This window comes from Trachypithecus francoisi, unplaced genomic scaffold (assembly GCF_009764315.1).
Source record: "Trachypithecus francoisi isolate TF-2019V2 unplaced genomic scaffold, Tfra_2.0 Contig01579, whole genome shotgun sequence".
In the NCBI taxonomy this organism is placed as follows: Eukaryota; Metazoa; Chordata; class Mammalia; order Primates; family Cercopithecidae; genus Trachypithecus; species Trachypithecus francoisi.
Window position 1 is genome coordinate 26,419,231 of NW_022681442.1, and position 19,788 is coordinate 26,439,018.

Sequence of the window (19,788 nt, forward strand, 5' to 3'; positions counted from 1 at the left end):
CCTAACTTTTATAATTGAGAGCTATTGGGAGGCCGAGGTGGGTGGATCAAGAGGTCAGGAGATCAGACAATCCTGGCCAACATGGTGAAATCGCATCTCTACTATAAATGCAAAAAATTAGCTGGGTGTGGTGGCAGGTGCCTATAATCCCAGCTACTCGGGAGGCTGAGGCAGGAGAATTGCTGGAACCAGGGAGTCGGAGCCAAGATTGCACTACTGCACTCCAGCCTGGTGACAAAGCAAAACTCCGTCTCACAAAATAAAGAAAGAAAGAAAAGAGAGAGAGAGAAAGAAAGAAAGAAAAAGGAAGGAAGGAAGGAAGGAAGGAAGGAAGGAAGGAAGGAAGGAAGGAAGGAAGGAAGGAAAGAAAGAAAGTTGAGAGCTAATATAAATATAAAAGATGGTACAGGCCAAACACCTTGAGGCCAAACAAAACAAACCTAGACTCCAAATGAAACCCAGGAGCCACTGTTGCTTTTTTTTTTTTCTTTCCAACTTTTATTTTAGATCCATGATGTACATGTGCATAGGCAAATTGCAATGTTGTGGGATTTAGTGTACAGATTATTTCATCACCCAGGTAATAAGCATAGCACCCAATAGTTTTTCTATTTTCATCCTCTTCCCAACCTCTTCCCTCAAAAGTAGGCTCTGGTGTCTGTTGCTCTCTTTTTTGTGTCCGTATGTACTTAGTGTTTAGCTCCCACTTATAAATGAGAACATGTGGTATTTGTTTTTCTGCTCCAGTGTTAGTTTGCTTAGGATAATTGCCTCCAGCTCCATCTGTTGCTGCAAAGGACATGATCTCATTCCTTTATATAGTTGCATGATATTCCATGGTGTATATGTACTACAGTTTCTTTATCCAGTCCACGGTGGATGGGCACTTAGGTCGATTGCACGTCTTTGCTATTGTGAATAGCACTGCAACGAACATGTGTGTGTACGTTCAATGATTTATATTCCTTTCTGCTCTGCAATTTGGTCATGACCTTCCTTGCAAGGAAAGAGACAGGCTTTCTTACCCTCATTCCCTGACCCTGTAGCAAGACCAGCTTGTCCAACATTCTTTAAAGACAGCCTGTACGTCCCTTCCTTTTTGTCTTGGTTCACAGAGAGAGCCAAGAGTGGCCTGGATTTCCACTTCTGGCTGAGAGGAGAGGGGAAGGCAGGGAGCCCAGGCTGTGCTTTGGAGCACATTGCTAGCCCACCAGGAATACTCTTGGAACCATCCAGTCTTAGCAATTTGCTCCTAGAATAAAGCACCAAAACAATGAAAAGCTGCAGTAAAAACATGTAAAGAAACCACAGGTGTTGACATGGCAACCTGCTTCCTTGTTATCAGCCAGTGTCTCAGAAACCCCTTTGCACTGGTGATCAAAGGTACACACAGGGGGACACCTGCTTATCCCCACACACTGGCTCATTTCCCTCTGGCTATTTACTATTCACTCTCTCATTTGGACACTTTGAAAAAAGAAGCAAGTGTATTCGAGGCCACCACAAACAAAATCAAAACCTACCTAAACCTTGGCCCATAGCAAGTATAATGCTGTGCCAAGCTCATCCTACTTCTTGGCTCGCTCTCTACTTGCCACTGCTCAGCATGGCATGAAAGGTCCAATTTAACAGGAAGACAGCACTGAAATGAGTTTTTGAAAATCACTTAAAATTTGGTGGCCTTGCAGTCTTAGCTGGACTCAAATATTGGAAGTCTCAATGCTTTTATTTTTCAAAACATAGAGATTGGGTAAGTGCCACAGTGCCCTCTGCCAGGAGAGAACCAAAGTAGGGGCATAGGGAAACCAAATTGTCAGGCAGGCCTAGTGGTCAGACGGAAGTGACTGAGGGCCATGGAGGAACTGTGGCTGTCAAGGGTGAGCAGGGAATATCATTTGGTTCAAACCTCACATATGTAAAATATCTCAAATTAGAACTCTAGACATTACCTCCAAATGAGGCTGAACACAGTTATATTCTATGATGAAATTCACAAAGGTATTTATGACATAACTTAAAATCCCCAAATAGGCTTCCAATAAGTGTGGCCTTCTTATTTGTTTTTTAATAACACCCGACACCAGATAAAATGAAAGTGGTCCAGATCTCTTGAGCATACTCCAGTGGTTCTGAGAGCAAGGACTCTGAAGCTAGAAAGTGCTGAGATCAAATCTGGGACTTACTATGTGCAGACTGGCCTTGGCCAAGTAGCAGCATGGCTTTTCAGCTGCGAGGCACAGACAATTTAGTATGTGCCTCTGAGGACTGTCATCAGGACTAAATAAGATGTTGCATGAAAAATGCTTAGCACATTGTGGATACATTTTAAAAGATCAATAAATGTCAGTTATTTTTTATTATGAAGAGAAAGGGAAAGGAATCCAACTCTCAGCATCTTTTGTAGATTCAATTTATAATAAGTGTCCTATTTTGTTGTGGAGAATTGAAAGACCATGATATCACAGGTTCTACAGTGAAGTTATACTCTGAATTTAAATCACTGTTTACCTTAATTGCAATGGATGTTTGGACAAGAAAAAAAGTATATGGGCTGGACAAATCAAGGAGAACTTCAAAGAGGAGGCAACCCTTGAGTTTAACCTGGATGTGAAATTGTGCTATGTGAAAGGAAATTCTTGAATGAGGGAGTTAAAAATGCACAAGGACTTTTATGTAAGCAAAGCTCATGAAATATGTGACATAATTGCATGTTAATGAATTGACTTTGATTAATTCTTATTCTTGAACTTCTATTTTCTATCCTCTCCTTTGAAACATCCTCAAATGAAAAACTAGAAAGAACAGACGTAGAAAGATCTCATTTGGATATCCCTATGTAAAAACCAGAGACTGATTTCCTAAATGGTTAATCTTCATGCTTAATGTATTTCTAAATATAAAATGTCTTCCTAATATATTTCTAAGAGCTAGTGTGGTCACTGCTCTACTTACAAAAATGAAAGTCAAAGGCTTTGTTCCCTGCACCAGGAATAGAAGATTATTCTGCTATTTGGAAATATGCACTCCTATTTCAAACTAGCTCTACAGCTAGCAGGACCTTTAGGAGTGTTGTAACATCACTTAAATTGAGCCAGCATCCATGTCTTCTCACCCTACAGACGTGGGACCAAGGATCTCATTGGTGAGAAGGGCTGCCCCATACTGACTGATTCATTCCTTTTGTATTGGCTCAAGGTGTATAGAGAAGCTGCAGGTGTCAGACACATCCTGAAGTTCCAGGAAGCAGAGAACATAAGACAGATTCTTGCCCTCAGAAGATTCCTATGCCAGTGATGGAGACAGGACATTTACAAATGAATATACCTTAGGATGCTTAGAGAACTGGTGAATGTGGGAGGAGAGATGGAAACAATCTGACACCCTGAGCCTTCTTTTCTTCCTAAGAAGCTGTATTTCTGCTCGAAGTTTCTCAGGACTCAGGGACTCAGCCTCAGCCTTTCTCTATTCATCAAGACAAGCCCCTCATCTACATCAACAAATGTAACTGTAAAGTCCAGTTCGGCTCTGCCATACCTTTCCAAAAGGATCACCTCTTTACCAGCAGAAATAAAATCATAGCCACTTTTCTCTTCCTGGGCTGACTTTATAAAGCTTCAGTAAATGCTGGTTAAACTGAACTGAATGTCACTACAAGCCTATACATTTTGTTATGTTTAATTACATGGTGACTTGTGATTATATTTTGCCTTTGAGAATTACTAAGCATTCAAAATTCCTAGACATCAAGCTTCCTGTCATCTCAGAGAAAAAACTTTCTGTGATTTACTCAACTTCCATGCCTTTGGGTAATAATATACCTATTGTCAGAAATTGAAAAAGTGAATTAAAATCGTGAACAAAAAGCAAATTCAGCTCTTCAGGCCTTCTCTTAGAGAAATATCCACGAGCTGTTTATTTTATGTAACATTAACTCTCAAATGAAAATAAGTGAAAACAAGCAGATTCAAGGTAACTCTAAAAAGTTATTTAGCTTCTATCAGCATCCTTTTTCTTGACTGGGGAGTGCAACTAACCTATCTGTAAAGACAAGGAAGGAATGCTGGGTGCGGTGGCTCAAGCCTGTAATCCCAGCACTTCGGGAGGCTGAGACGGGCGGATCACGAGGTCAGGAGATCGAGACCATCCTGGCTAACACGGTGAAACCCCGTCTCTACTAAAATATACAAAAAAACTAGCCAGGCGAGGTGGCAGGCGCCTGTAGTCCCAGCTACTCGGGAGGCTGAGGCAGGAGAATGGCGTAAACCCGGGAGGCGGAGCTTGCAGTGAGCTGAGATCCGGCCGCTGCACTCCAGCCTGGGTGACAGAGCGAGACTCCGTCTCAAAAAAAAAAAAAAGACAAGGAAGGAAGGAATATTGCTGCAAATACCTAATACAGAGTTTGAAGCATAGGTTCTAAAAACAAACAAAGGCAATAAACAATAAAAGGGAGCTTCCATTCCTTCTACTGAGTTCATGGATTTTGAGCTTTGGTGACACTTCTCATCTCCCATAGGAGAACCCCGTCATTATCTGTCTTCTTGATGGCACAGGAGGCAATCTGGCAGTTGCAGATATTTAGAAACCATGGTGACACTGAATATCTCAGCAGTCCTACCATCCCATTCAGGGCTCTTTCCACTGTCCCTGCTAAATAAACTGACCCCGAATAGGATGATTATATGAAGATGATGATGATGATGACAATGACAATGACAATAGCAGCATTTTTGACTGCTCACTCTGCATTGTTTGGTGTTCTAGGAACTATACGCATTAACTCATTTCATTCTTGCAACAACCCAGGGAGTTACAATTATTATCATTTCCCTGTTATAGCAGAGGAAATTGAGGCACAGGATGATTAAGTAATTTACCTAAATTCCACAGCTCTAGGAAGTGATGGAGCTAGAATTTGAACCTAGGTGATTTTACACCAGTACCTGTGATCCTAACCTTTATGTATTTTAAACAGAGAACAAAAACTGGGCTAGGTATTTGACTAGAATCTACATAGTGGGTCACTCCCTGTCACTGGCTGTCTATGTGACCTTGGGCAAGTTGTTATATGATTTGATGCCTTTTGGAATGTAATATAATGTGGGAATCTCTTATATGTTCTGACTTTTTGATTCTGGAATCCTTCTATCAAAGACAATCCTATATCTCCATCCATAAAGTGAGTTTTACTGTGCCTGCTATGATTGAACAAAAGGCAAGTAGTCTGCAGCCCCATTGCCTTAGCTCCCACTTTGTCCTCATTTTGGCCTCTGAAGTCTTAAAGAGCTGCTAGAGCTCTGAGTTCACACAATTCCAAAGTTATTGAATTAATCAATATTTTTAAAGAGACAATAATATATGTATCTAGAGCCTAGAGTTTAGTCTTCAAAGCTAATAGTTTCACTTGTGTGCCAAGCTCATTTGATTACTTATGTATGCCTGGAGTCTCTGTTAAGAAGTATTAGGCTTTATCTTGTCTTAGAAGAAGTGCAACGATTGCTTAATGAGGGTTGATGATGAGAGGAAGACAAAGGATGGTGGCATATGTTCTACAGGTTTTGATTCTGCACATTTCTAGAATGTCTAGATGCTTCAAATGTGTTGCCCATGTTCAGGTTCACTTATCACAGTGTGCCATGGGACACCATACTTGGGAATTCCATGCAGAGGAGCTCACTACTTCACAAAGCAGCCCACATCATCTTTGGGTACTCTCTGTTGTTACTGCTTTGTTCATTGAACTGAAATCTCCCTTGTTGTCAATTTTACTCTATAATAAGATCTTCATTAGTAAACTGATGAAAAAAATAAATTATAAAAATACTTCTTACACTTGTTAGTATTTTCAAATGGTGAAACACTAGATGAGGGATCACAGGAAAGCTAAGAAATGTGTCCAAGGTCTAAATGACAGAGCTAGTTTTCCAACTTTTACATCAAGTTAATACTCTATTGACACTCAATTTCCTCTTACGTGGAGGGTGTGTGAGTCCTTCTGTCTGTCGGTCTGTGGCTGAGTAACTGTGCCAGAGAGAAAGCATGTTACGGGAACATTCAGAGAAAGATGAATTCCAGAAGCGAATGGGAGGAAAAGCCATTGGAATCCTGAATCTCATGGCAGAAATAGGATTATTCACACAGTTGTTAACCAAACTGGTTGGCTTTGCCCTGCTTAAACCTTGCCAGGGCAAAAATACAATAACAAGAATTTAATGCTTTCAGCTTAATCCAGGAAGTCTGACTCCTATAGAGGGAGACTAGGACTAGGCCAGAGGAGAGATTCCGATATATAAACAAGAAAAGAGACCAGCTTATGTTGGGTTAGATCCAGAGTGTTGGAGTCAAGTTCAAAGTCAGAATTGTCAATGCCACACCACACAATTGAAAAGGCCATGCTCTATGCTGCTTCCCTGGGGCCCCTTCAGTCTAGAGCGGCACCATCCAATAGATATAAAAAACAAGCCACAAATGACCTTTTACATTTTTCAGTAATCGTATTTTAAAAGTAAATAGAAAAGTGAAGTTCATGTATATGTTTTATTTAGCCCAAAATATTATCATTTCATCATGTCATCAGTATAAAAATTATCAAGGAACAATTTTTCATTCATAGTATAATAAGTCTTTGAAACCCAGTATGCATTTTACACTTAAAGCGCACCTCGATTTGGACAGCACATTTCAAGGACTCAATAACCACTGTGACTAAATGACTACCATATTGGACAGCACAGCTCTAGCATAACTTTCCCACACCCCATTTCTACCATCCCTTTGGATCGTAGAAACTCATCCAACTCATCCCACAAGATGAGGCTTAGCTATGGCCTCTTCCATGCAGCCTTCTGCCACTCCTCAGCAGTTGCGCAACCCTTCCTTTTGGTCCCCACAGCACTTTGTCCATGATACTTACAGCAGAGTCTCCATGGCCTTTAGCATAATGTGTTACAACAATGATCTGTGTACATATCTGCCTCTCCCATTAGCCTGTGAGCTACTCAGTGCTCATTGTGTCCTTTTTATCTGTATATACCCTGCAGCTCAGTGCAGTGCAGTGTTAATTAAGTATAGTCCCTAGACCAGAAGCAGCAGCTGAGAGCTGGTCAGAAATGGGGAGTATATATTTTAACAAGCTCTCCAGATGGTGCACATGCATGTTAAAGTTCAACCAGCTCAGATCTAGTGCATTGGTTCTCAATCTTACATGTCCTAAAATCAGCAGGACAGCTTTATAAAAGTCCAATGCCAGGGACCTTTCCCAGGAGATATTTCATTCATTGATTTGTGGTGGGACCCAGGTAGGGGTTTGTGTGTGTGTGTGTGTGTGTGTGTTTATTCATGAGGTGATTATAATGCTTGGTTTGAGGACCACTTGTCTTCTATACTTGAAGAGTGTTCCATTACGGTGGAGTGAATTGTGAACCAATGAACAAATATAAGAAAAGCACAAATTTCTATATTAATATTTGCACAGATGCCAGTATCTCCGTCTTACTCTGGGAACTATATAGAGCAATATTTAATTGGTGTTTCATGAGCAGATCTTGCTTCTGTTCCCTGAATGAATAAATAAATCATTAATTCAGCTTCATTTTATAATTAGGAAAAAGGAACCTAGAGAGGTTTACTTGTTTCCCTGGATCACATAGCCTCTCAGTGGAAAAACTGGAATTAGAATTTAGGTTTCTACTCTCCACGTCTGCCTGCCTGTGAATAGCTAAAAGACCATATCTCTTTATTCCTCAAAAAGATAAACACAAATTGAAAACGTGGCTCCCATGGAGATCGAGCAGAAAGAGTGGTACCTCACGGCTGCTGGTGCCCACACGTCAGCCCAGGGCAGTGTAACCCTCTATCAGGGCTTGGAGAGTCATTCATTTCTACACCCTTCCCAGGCCCACTTACCTGCCTGGGCAGATAGTGCAGGCAGGCTTGGCAAGTCCAGCATCATTAGGCAAGAAAAGAACTGGATACAGAGCTGAGGGTACTGGATAAGTCTGTCTGCTCAGAGTACAGTCCCCGAGAAGCAGGGTATAGGATGTGACCTGGCCTCATCACTGATGCTACTCTCTGGTCTGCTCCACCACCACAGTCACAGTCTGCTCCTCCACCACTTGTCTGGGGCCACTAGACAAGCCAGTTGACTTCTCCATTTCTCAGAATCATTCCTGAGTTATGAGCCACATTAGTCTGGATTGGGGACCAGGGAAACAGAGCAAAAGCTGCCTTATGCTCCAGAGATGGAGGCTGGGGTCTGAATGAGCTGAAATGAGTCCTAGTTTTTCATCTATCACTTCCTGTATCTTAAATGTGAAACAAGCAGACAAAAGAGGCAGGTAGAAAGGAAGGTGAAGTGACCAGAGATTGACTGGTACCATCCATATGTAAGACTGCAGCTGGGGGAAATATAATTGCTTCACGAAGCTTTATTATTATAAACAGGCAAGGATGGCCGTAGACACCTCGGTGTGCAGCATGAACTGTGGCTCAGGAAGCTACCTACCTGTTCCCTCATAGGTCCTCTTCAACCCAGCTTCACCAACCTATCTCCATTCATTCTTTTCCAGATCATAACTTACAGCCTTGCACATACCACCTCTCATGATTCTGGCAACTTGCAAGGTTCTTCTCTCTATCCAGAATGCTCAGATAATGTCCTACTAATCCCTAGTACCAAATCAAACATTCTCTATTTCTGAGATGATTCCCCTAACTTGCTTAGGTTATCAGTCACAATCTCATTTACGATTTAACACAATATATTCCCAACTCTATTAAAGTCCTTGTCAAAGTGTGCTAGCAACATTTTAATACTTGTCCATCATTTGCTTTGTCCATTATTCAAATACAAGCCTAGAAGCTCCTTGATGGTAAGGATGAGATCACATTCACCTGTATGTCCCCTCAGTGGCCAGTATATATAGATTTTAAGTAAATGTTGATTGGGTAAAAGTATAAGTAAGTGAATGAATAAATGAATGAATGAGAAAAGAAGCAGGAATTGCTATAGAACTAGAAGTCAGGAACTATGCCTCCTAGCTTTCATTAACCAGAAATTTTAATTTTAGTATTTTAATACAAACATATTTTTCAATGTATACACAGTGAGTTTTTGGCATAGAGTTCTGTAAGTTTGAACAGATATATAGACTTACGTAACCACCACCACAATCAGGTTACAGAACAATGACATCATCCTAAAAAATATTTCATGCAGATTTTCATGTCAAATACTTTCTCCACTCTGGGAGCCACCAGTAAATTCTCTATCTATGTGGTTTGTCTTTCCCATAAGATCACATAAATGGAATAATACAGCATGTAACCTTTTGAGACCAGCTTGTTTTACTCAACACAGCACCTTGAAAATTCATGTATTGTTTCAAATATGAGTAATACCGAGTAGTATCCTATTTTGTGGAAGTGCCACAGCCTATTAATACTTTCACCCATTCAAAAATATTTGTTTCCAGTTTTTGGTGATTATTAATAAATCTCTACAGACATCCATGAACAGGTTTTAATGTGAATATAAATTTTTCATTTTTCTAGGCTAAATATACAGCAGAAGTGGGATTGCTGGGTTATAAGATTGTATAACTTTATAAGAAACTACCAAAATATTTTTTCAGAGTAGTTGTACCATTATGCATTCCCACCAGCAATGTATGAGAGTTCTATTGCTTTACTTCTGTGCCATACTTGATACTGTCATTTGTGTTTATTTTGGTGATAACAATAGATATACAGTGATATATCATTATGGTTTTAATTTGCATTTCCCTAGTGTCTAATAATGTTCAGCACTGTTTCATGTGTTTATTTGTAATCTTTATATTTTCTTTGCTAAATGATCTGTTCGAACTTTTTTTAATGAGCTGTTTTTTATTGCTATATTTTAAGCATTCTTTATACATTCTGGCTACACATCCTTTGTTGGACATTGATTTGCATGTATTTTCTCCCAGTAATTTAACAGTATCTTTTGAATAGTAAAAGTTGTAAATTTTGAGGAAGCTCAATTTATCAATTATTTATTTTATCAATTTTGCTCTTAGTATAATTTAAAAAAAAACTCTGTCCAACCCAAGGTCATAAAAATTTTCCCCTATGTTTTCTTCTAAAAGTTTTATAATTCTATGTTTTATATTTAGATCTATGATCTACTTGGAGTTAAATTTTGTATAAGTTGTGAATCATTGTATAAGTTGTGAATCATAGGTTGAAGTTAATTTTTCCCCAGATGACTGTCCAATTGATCCAACACCATTGATTGAAAATAATATCCTTTCTACACTGAATGGGTTATATCCTGCAACTTTGCTCAACTCACATATTAGTTCTAGGAGATTTTCTTATGGATACCTTGGGATTTTCTACATAGGCAATCATGTCAATGGGAATAACAAGGTTTATTTTCTTCTTTGCAATCTATATGAATTGTATTTCATTTTTCTTGCTTTATTTCACTGCCTAGGACTTTCAGCATAGTGTTGAATAAAAGTGTTAGGAGTAAATATTCCTGCCATTTTACTGCTCTTCAGGGAGAAAGCATTCAGTATCTCATCATTAAGATGATGTTAATTTTAGGTCTTTTGTAGATGTCCTTTATCAGAAGTTTCCTTCCCACTAGTCAGAGATTTTTGTTCGAATTTGTTTTTTTTTGTTTGTTTGTTTGTTTGTTCCTATTGCCAATTAGCTATGTGAATCTGGGCAAATCTGAGTTAAATTACCATGTCAGGAAAAACAGTAAATAAAACATTTTTGTATTTTTGATGATGCTCAGACGATGGTAGAGATGTGTGTGTGTGTGTGTGTGTGTGTGTGTGTGTATGCACAAGTGTGAGGCAGCACTCACTGCATACCACAAAGGAAAGACATTATGCATTTTGTTAGGGTATGCAAATAAAACATGCCTAGATTAAGGCAGTTTTGCTATGTGCACTTTCTAAATAAAGTTGAGTTAGGGGCAATTTACTAGATTGAAAAAGCATTCTTTTAACTATTAAAAATTGATTTTAAAAACCCTAGAATTCCAGGGGAGGATTTATAATGAAAAAATAAAATAAAATTAAAAACCTAGAAGATGGAACAGAACTAATATATTCTATACTTTAACCTAAGTACAGCACATGACATTTATCCCTGTTATATTTCTGCCTGCCTTTATTCAATTATTGAATTCTGGCAATAGGCCAGAAACTGTTCTATGTGTTCCACATTTGTAATCTCATAAAATTTCACGGGAGTCCTGCACCATAGGCCTCATCCCAATTTGGACCAGAATTCTTGAACTTTCAGAAAATAAATTTTAGCTTAATGTAAGAAACTACATTTTTTTAAAGGAGCTGTCCAGCATCAGAAAATAATGTGTCTTAAGCCTGAGCTCACGGAGCCTGAGAAAGTACTGTTAGAGGTTTGGGAGAAGGGATTCCTACACCAGGTCAGAACTCAGACCATCCTCCAACTCTGAAATACCATGACCATAATAGATCACAAATATGGGCCTAAACAGGTTGACTTAGGAGGCAAAGCCCATGTGAGAGTTGTCCTGAAAACTGGCCTGTGGGTCATTTTCTGAGACTGGATATTTGCTGTCCTCCTCCTGTCCTTCTATGCTCCCTGAAACCCCTACATTTCATTGTTCTCCCAGTTTTTTTCTCAGCCATAAAAATTGAATAATATAATTTTGAATCCAGACTCTACCACCCTTATGATCAGTAATTTAAGTGTGTGACAGTATCTCCTTAAATTCCCAATAGCTATTCAGTTAAAAAATATATTTAAAAGAGTGTAGGTCATCCCTGGATGTCTCACAGATTTACATCTATTCAAGGATCAAATGAGATGAAAAGGAAGGAAGCAGGAAGGGAAGGAAGTAGGGATGGAAGGAAAGAGGGAGGAAGGAAGGAGGGAGGGAGGGAGGAAGGAAGGAGGAAGGGAAGGGAAGGAAGTGGGGGAAGGGAAGAGAAGGAAGGGGGCGAATGAAAGGAAGGAGGGAAGGAAGGAGGGAGAGAAAGAGGGAGGGTGGGCAGGAGGGAGGGAAGGGTACAGAGTGGCAGAAATATAGTAACAAATTCTGATTACCTTCTAACTCTTTTAAAAATAAAACTAAATCAAATAAAACATATTCCCCCAAATGCCTGTTTATGGCATGCATCTATGGTTGGCCTCCAATAGTAGATTTCTCCTGCAGAAAGCACATGCAGTTTTACTTAACAGACTCAGGTCAAAACAGAATCACCTTCCATTTATACAACATTTTTGAGTTTCTCTAATATTCACCTTCTATTTGATTAACCTATAATCCTGGGAGGTGCTCTAGGGAAGGATGAGTATTCTCGGGTCATAGAGGAAGTTATAGCCCAGAGAGGTTAAGGAGTTTTTCCTGGTCTCGAGGCTAGAGGGTAACAGAGCCCAGGACCCCAACTCATAGGCAGGTGCTTGTTCTGCTGCACCTCTGCATCACCACTATTAGATTATTTGGCTCTGTTCTCAATCTAAGATATGCTAGTTATATTTTTATACATTTTTATTTAAGCTGATTTTATTTTTCCTGGATGGAGAAGAACCCTTTAAGTATAAACAACTCTGAGAAGAATAAAATGCTTAAATTGGTACAAAATGATGCTTTTTGAGTCCAATTTTGTGTAAGAAGTACACAGCTGCACAAGGTACATAGTGGGTCATGTGTTTAAAATCTTGCAATTCCACTGCTAGAAGAGTCCCTTTTTTGCAGGGACAATATAGAACTTGCTCATCACTCTCTCTCTCTAGGGCTTAGAACCATGTCTGACACATAGCAGGCCATCCCTAAATATCTCGAATGGATGAATAAACAGTTTTGCAAATAATTGCCCCATTACATTTTTTGGTAAGGTTGCCTATATAAAGGGTTCATACTCTGAAGCAGGCAGTCCCTGCAATTTGCCATATGAATGTAAAATACCATGATGAGTTATGGACATTCCTCTTCAAATTATTCTGAAGATGCCAAAGAAATTACAAACAGGAGCCTCAGTTTCATCACATTAACTCATATCCCCAGAAAATTCATTCCCAAGAGTTTGTTTCAATGAAAAGTCTCCCTTAGGAAAGGACTTCTCACCCCTACTCTGGGAAATAAGGATGGATATGGCTGTAATGGAGCTCAGGGCTTTTCATCTTTCCAAGTCATTAAAACACAAATTGGGGGAGGAAAGAGACCTGCAGGCAGATCTCCCTGGGCCTAGCCTGGCTGTAGCAGAACTTACATCCGTCCGTGGTCCGCACCTCCATGTGCACCAGATCTGCCTCCTTATCCAATCCGGCCACCGACCTGGGAAAGGAAGAGAGAGACAGAAGCTCAGTGACAACACCGATAGCAGACAGCAAAGTGGGAGGCACTCAGGTTCAAATGCTACTCAGAAATCCGCTTTCTCAAAGATGACCATCCTGCAGTCTGGGAACCAGCAGAATGTGGCCACTGGCAGTCCTCACAGTGTGGCTGCTCCTAGGAACTGTCACCTATAAGGGTCACAAGACATGAGTACTGAATGGTCAATGAGTCAATGATTCAAAAAAAATAGAGAAGAATACAGAGTGCATAGTCATGCTGGCCTACACCTTGCTCATGGCCTTCTCCACGTTGCACCTTCCCAGAAGTTCTCTCTTCCCCAGTGTCTTCCATCTATCTCCTCTGTCTTAACTTTCTTCACTTCTTCCACCACTTCCTCCTCCTCTGCCCTCCCTCTTTACCTGCCTGTTCTACCCAATGGGAAAGACGGTATTGCCTCAGTTTGGGCTGTTTGCTTCAAGATACTCCTTCCTTCCTGAGTTTAATCCTAGGTATCCTTCTTTATTCCTGCCTTGAAAATAACAAAAGTTTGGCAATATACATTCAAAATCTGGTCTGACGAGGACAAAATTCTGGTGACCAAAGTGGAAAACCTTAAAGATCTCTGGCCAATACCTAAGAGATGGAGGCCTAAGAATCCCTATAAATAATCCTCATAGACCTCCGACCTTTCACACATAAAGCCCAGTCAGCTGTTTCCTAAATTAGAGACCCAGGCCAGAGTAAGGCCCAGAAAGCCCACTGAAAAGAGCCAACACACATGTTAAAAACTCATTTACTAAAGATCACACAATCCACTCTCTCTGGCAGGCTCTTACTTATAGTCTAATGGCTCAGATTTTGTACACTATTCTAAGATTTGTATTCTGGTTTTCCAGTCTTCAACAGGGAAGCAGCAGCAAGTTAGAAATGGAAAGTAGAATTGAAAATGGTGAGAACCAAGAACTGACACTTTGATAGCAAGAGAAACGGAAAACTTGTGAAAAACAGACCTAAGAACTCAAAACCCAATCTTCCATGCCACAAATCCCTACACTTCTCAATAGCCCTGGGGGCATTACTGTAACACAGCACAATTCGGTGCTGACATCTATGTTGAGGGGCTGAAGGCACAGAAGAAAAGAAACAGGGGCTGATGGCATCCAGGGTACCCTGTTTAAGAAATTAAGGCTGCAAGCGGTATGTTTTAGAAAAACTAAAATGATTTGTACTGGTTAAAATACAATTATTAGTTCAGCTGCAAGTGTTATGTTTTAGAAAAATTAAAATGATTTTTATTGGTTAAAATAAAATTATTACTTCTTGGAAGGTCAAAATTTAGCTATCTGAAAGTTCATTTATGTAAAATACTTCTTTCCTCAAAGAGGCTGAATAAATGAGGCTTCACTCTAATGGGTTATTTTTCCCAGTGATCACTGACATTCTATCATTTCCTTTTTCTTTACCTCATTTGATCCTAACAGCAAACCCCTAAGGTAAGGAGAGCAGGTATCATTAGTCATATTTGACTGAAGGAGAAATTGAGGCACACAAAAAAATGGATGTCTGCCTAAGGCCACACAGGGACTAGGCCAAAATTAGAGAGACTTCCTGACTTCCAGCAGGAAGAGCTCCAACGTCCTTATCCACTCATCTCCCTGCCCCTCTCCTTCCCTGGCGAACTCTCATTCCTCTTTCCAAGCTCACTGGGCCTTGCCCCTCCAGCAGTCCTTCCTTCCCTAGTATCACTGCAGAGCCCTTTCCCTGCTCCCAAAGCATCCTTATCCCAGTGGTTCTCAGACTTTACAGCTAATGATAGCCCTGGGGGTAACTTTGAAATATACAGATGCCTAGGTCCTCTTCACCAGACCAATGACATAAAAACTTTTACAGATGGGACCAAGGCATCAGTATTTTTAAAGGTCGCAGGTGATTTCCATGTGCAGCCATGTTTGAGGACCACTGCTTTGCATGGCACAATCAAACCATGTATGCAATTGCTAATTCATTTCTGTGTCTTCTCTATTTGGTTATAAACTTTAAAGTAGGATCCTGTCTTATTTATTTTTGAACCATCGGGACCTATGTGTGTAGTACATATTAGGTGATACTTAAGTGTTTACTGAATTAATAAACAACCGATCTACCTGTGATAATGCCAAAATTTCAATGTAACATACTTGAGGCCAAACACACAGAGAACTGAGGGCACCACAATGGACTATATGAATACTTTCTTTGGTCTGAAGCCACCCTGCTTTTTTCTTTTATTTTTCAGAAGAGAAATGTCTCATTTTATTAACCCAATGTATCCCAAATGTATCCCAAATGTATTTGACCACTGTAATTTTTTAAAAATTTTTACTTTAAGTTCTGAGATATATGTGCAGAACGTGCAGGTTGGTTACATAGGTATACCTGACATCAAACTATACTACAAGGCTATAGTAACCAAACAGCATGCTACTGGTACCAAAACAGATATACAGACCAATGGAACAGAAGAGAGGCCTCAGAAATAACACCACACATCTACAGCCATCTGATCTTCAACAAACCTGACAAAAACAAGCAATGGGGAAAGGATTCCCTATTTAATAAATGGTGCTGGGAAAAAAGGCTAGCCATATACAGGAAACAGAAACTGAACCCCTTCCTTACACCTTATACAAAAATTAACCCAAGATGAATTAAAGACTTCAACATAAAACCTAAAACCATAAAAAAACCTAGAAGAAAATATAGGCAATACCATTCAGGACATAGGCATGGACAAAGACTTCATGACTAACACATCAAAAGCAATTGCAACAAAGCCCAAATTGACAAATGGGACCTAATTAACCTAAAGAGCTTCTATGCAGCAAAAGAAACTATCATCAGAGTGAACAGGCATCCTACAAAACGGGAGAAAAATTCTGCAATCTATCCATCTGACAAAGGTCTAATATCTAGAATCCACAGGGAACTCCCCGTTTCTTTATAGCACGCTAGTACTCTCAGGATTAGAAGTTTCTCAGTTATTATTCTTCCATTCTCTCCCCATGGTCACTGACAGAGTAGCATTCAGAGAACTGGCACCATACTGAAGAAGCCTGATTGTGGTCAATAAATACTATGTTCTATTAACAAAGAAAGAAAAGTCTGCCTGTTGGGAGCTTAAAACAAGGCAACCAAACCAATAAAACAAACAAAGAAACTCTTCACTCAACAGGAAGGCTCACTTCCTTCCATCTAGTTAAAATCTCACACATCTTTCAAGGTTGAAAGCAAGAATCAAGTTCTCCTGGAAACCTTCCCTGGTCACGCCAGCTCACACTGATCTCTCTCCTTTACAATTCTAGAGAACCCCGAATGTGGATCACACATCCTCCAGCACTTGCATTATTAAGCTGTTCTCTTGAGTTGGTCTTGGCTCACTAGAATGCACACCTGTAGTTTGGGTCTGCTCAGTATGCTTTCCTGTCATCCTTTATGGAGCTGTCTACCTGACTGCAGCTATGTACTTTTGGCCAGGCTGGTCAATCACAGCAGCCCTCTGAAGCCCTGGGATGTCACGTGATCCAGTAGGGTCATGAGACATCTTGGCTATGGTGATCAGGTGATCACAACTTAAAAGACACCCTCAAGACTTCTCTTACTGAAGCTGTTAGGGAAGAATAGTCTCTCAAATCTGGTCATCAGCAGAAATACTCCTTGCCTGATAGGAATATCAGGTCTATAAAAATGCTGTACATATACAGAGAGAAAAAAATGACAATATGACAGAGAAACAGAGAGGAGGTAATATGAAGACAATAGCCAAAAGACAAAGAGAAACAGAAACACACAGAGATAGAAAAACAAACAGAGACAGAGACAGTTCATGCACGTGTGCAGCTTCACATACATTCACCACCCTCCCCCCCACCACACACACACATACATCTAGAGAATTCAGAGAGTCAGAGGTTCACACAACCAGGGAAATGCACTAAGAGACAGATAGACCACTAGACACAGCTAAAGGTCCTTAAATCTGAATCCATTTCTTAGTTCCATCTCAGGTTTGTAGTTTCTTGATACATACAAGCCCATAGGGTGCCTTTGTTTGTGAAGGTGTGTGTATATTTATTTGCTTAAGCTATCGATTACAAATAGAATGATTTTTTTTTTTTTTTTTTTGAGACAGAGTCTCGCTCTGTCGCCCAGGCTGGAGTGCAGTGGCCAGATCTCAGCTCACTGCAAGCTCTGCCTCTCGGGTTTACGCCATTCTCCTGCCTCAGCCTCCCAAGTAGCTGGGACTACAGGCGCCCACCACCACACCTGGCTAGTTTTTTGTATTTTTTAGTAGAGACAGGGTTTCACCGTGTTAGCCAGGATGGTCTCGATCTCCTGACCTCGTGATCCGCCTATCTCGGCCTCCCAAAGTGCTGGGATTACAGGCTTGAGCCACCGCGCCCGGCCGATTTTTATAAATATATGCAGCTCATCAGACAGTAAACTTCCTAAGGCCAGAGACTCTAATTATCTTTCTTCAATATTTCTCCTGAGCTCCAGCACTACTCAGGATTAGGCTCCCCTTTGGACGAAATGATAGGGTAAGAGATTTGTACTTCAAAACTGCTCTGTCCCTAGGTCCACAGGGGAGGAATTTAAGCTGTTCAGCTGGCCAGAGGTATAGTAAAATAACTTGGATGCTGAGGGTAAGAAGAACATTCTTCACCACAATCTGAGCTGTGGCCTGAGGCCCTCCTCCAGCCCACAGAGGGAGGCCGCTGCCCACCTTCTGTCATGCCGATGACGTTAGCCTAGGGCTTTTCAACATTGGCACTGTTGACATTTTGAGCTGGATAATTCTTTGTTGTGGAAGATGTCCTACTCATTGCAGAATATTGAGCAGCATCCCTGGCCTCTACCAGATGCAGTAACCCTCCCGCGGTGGTGGCAACCAAAAATGTCTCTAGGCACTGCTAAATATCGCCTGGTGGGGATGGTTGGCAGAATCACACCCAGTTAAGAAGCACTGCTTTGGCTGGGCTCAGCGGCTCACGCCTGTAATCCCAGAACTTTGGGAAGCCAAGGTGGGCGGATCATGAGGTCAGGAGATCGAGATCATCCTGGCTAACCTGGTGAAACCCTGTCTCTACTAAAAAAATACAAAAAATCAGCCGGGCGTGGTGGCGGGCGCCTGTAGTCCCATCTACTTGGGAGGCTGAGGCAGGAGAATGGCGTGAACCTGGGAGGCAGAGCTTCCAGTGAGCCAAGATGGCGCCACTGCACTTCAGCCAGGGCGACAGAGAGAGACTCCGTCTCAAAAAAAAAAAAAAAGAAGAAGAAGAAGAAGCACTGCCTTAGCTGGACACACTTAATTGCTTGCACTCTGAGCCTCCCCTGGTAACAAGGCAGCAAAAATAGGCATTCAGGAACTGCACTTCCTCACCTAGCACAAACTGCTGAGAAGCCCATGAACTTACTGTTATTTTGAGCCACATCAATTCACCAGGAAACTATCTGACATTCATCGGGTGTAAGCAATCAGGTCCCTCGTCTTAAAGTCCCAAGTCTCCACTTCTAGAAACTCAATGCAAGGAAAGTACACGCAAATACACCAAGCAAAGAAATACATGATGCAAACATTCAGAGTTTTCTTCTTTAAGGAAAAGTGGAAGTCATAAGGGATAAACTTATAGAAAAGTTTGGGAAAGTGTATATAATGATGATGATAAATGCTAATGGGTACTGAGACCATTCCTGTGTCAGGCACTGTGTTTGGTGTTTATAAGCATTATCTTCATTAATTCTCAAAATGAACTTTTAAGGAAAGTATCATTTATCTAATTTTTCCTTTCAGTAAAATGAGAATATCACATAATAACAAGTCATTGATATTGAGAGTACACTATGTGTTAGCCATATTTAAAATGTAAATGTTGATTTCACTTAATCCTCACATCAACTCTATGAGTTAGGAATGATTTTTTCTCTACTTAAAAAGGCACAAATAGTCATTAAAAGCTTAAACAACTTGCCCAAAGACATGTAGCCACGAAGCAACAAAACTCAGACTCAAACCAGGCAGGTGGCTTTGGGCCATAAGCTTAACTTCTCCTGTAAGCTGCCTCTCCTAGCTGGTGAGAAGAATGGGATTTGTGCCCATCCATCTCTCCTAGAGTAAGGATCATAAACATCATGCCTCATTGCCTCCCTTTCCCCAACATGTAAGTCCCTTTAAAGCAGTATTTTAGGAAATACAAATCTATTCTGTATGCATTTTCAATATTGTAGAAAATTTTGGTTCTAGACTACATGAATTTGGAGTCACTCACATTGAAGGTAATTGGTAAGAAGGAAAAGTTGAGAATAGAAAAAGGAGGTTGGGCCAACGGTAGAGGAGTAGTGAGTGAAGATTTTTGCAAAGAAACCTTAAGAAGGATTAAACATGTTGAAGAAAAGAAAACTTAGGGCTTGGGCTTGACTTTTTTGAGGTCTATGAT

The 19,788-nt window shown here is 40.5% G+C and overlaps 1 protein-coding gene across 1 annotated transcript in view; it reads right to left on the reverse strand.

Moving 5' to 3' along the window:
* Positions 1-19,788, reverse strand: part of SORCS3 (sortilin related VPS10 domain containing receptor 3) — a 616,841-nt gene that overhangs the window by 163,707 nt on the left and 433,346 nt on the right. Inside the window, exon 6 of the mRNA XM_033183483.1 lies at positions 13,251-13,315. Coding sequence (XP_033039374.1) covers positions 13,251-13,315 — 65 coding nt within the window. The remainder of the gene's footprint in view (positions 1-13,250; positions 13,316-19,788) is intronic.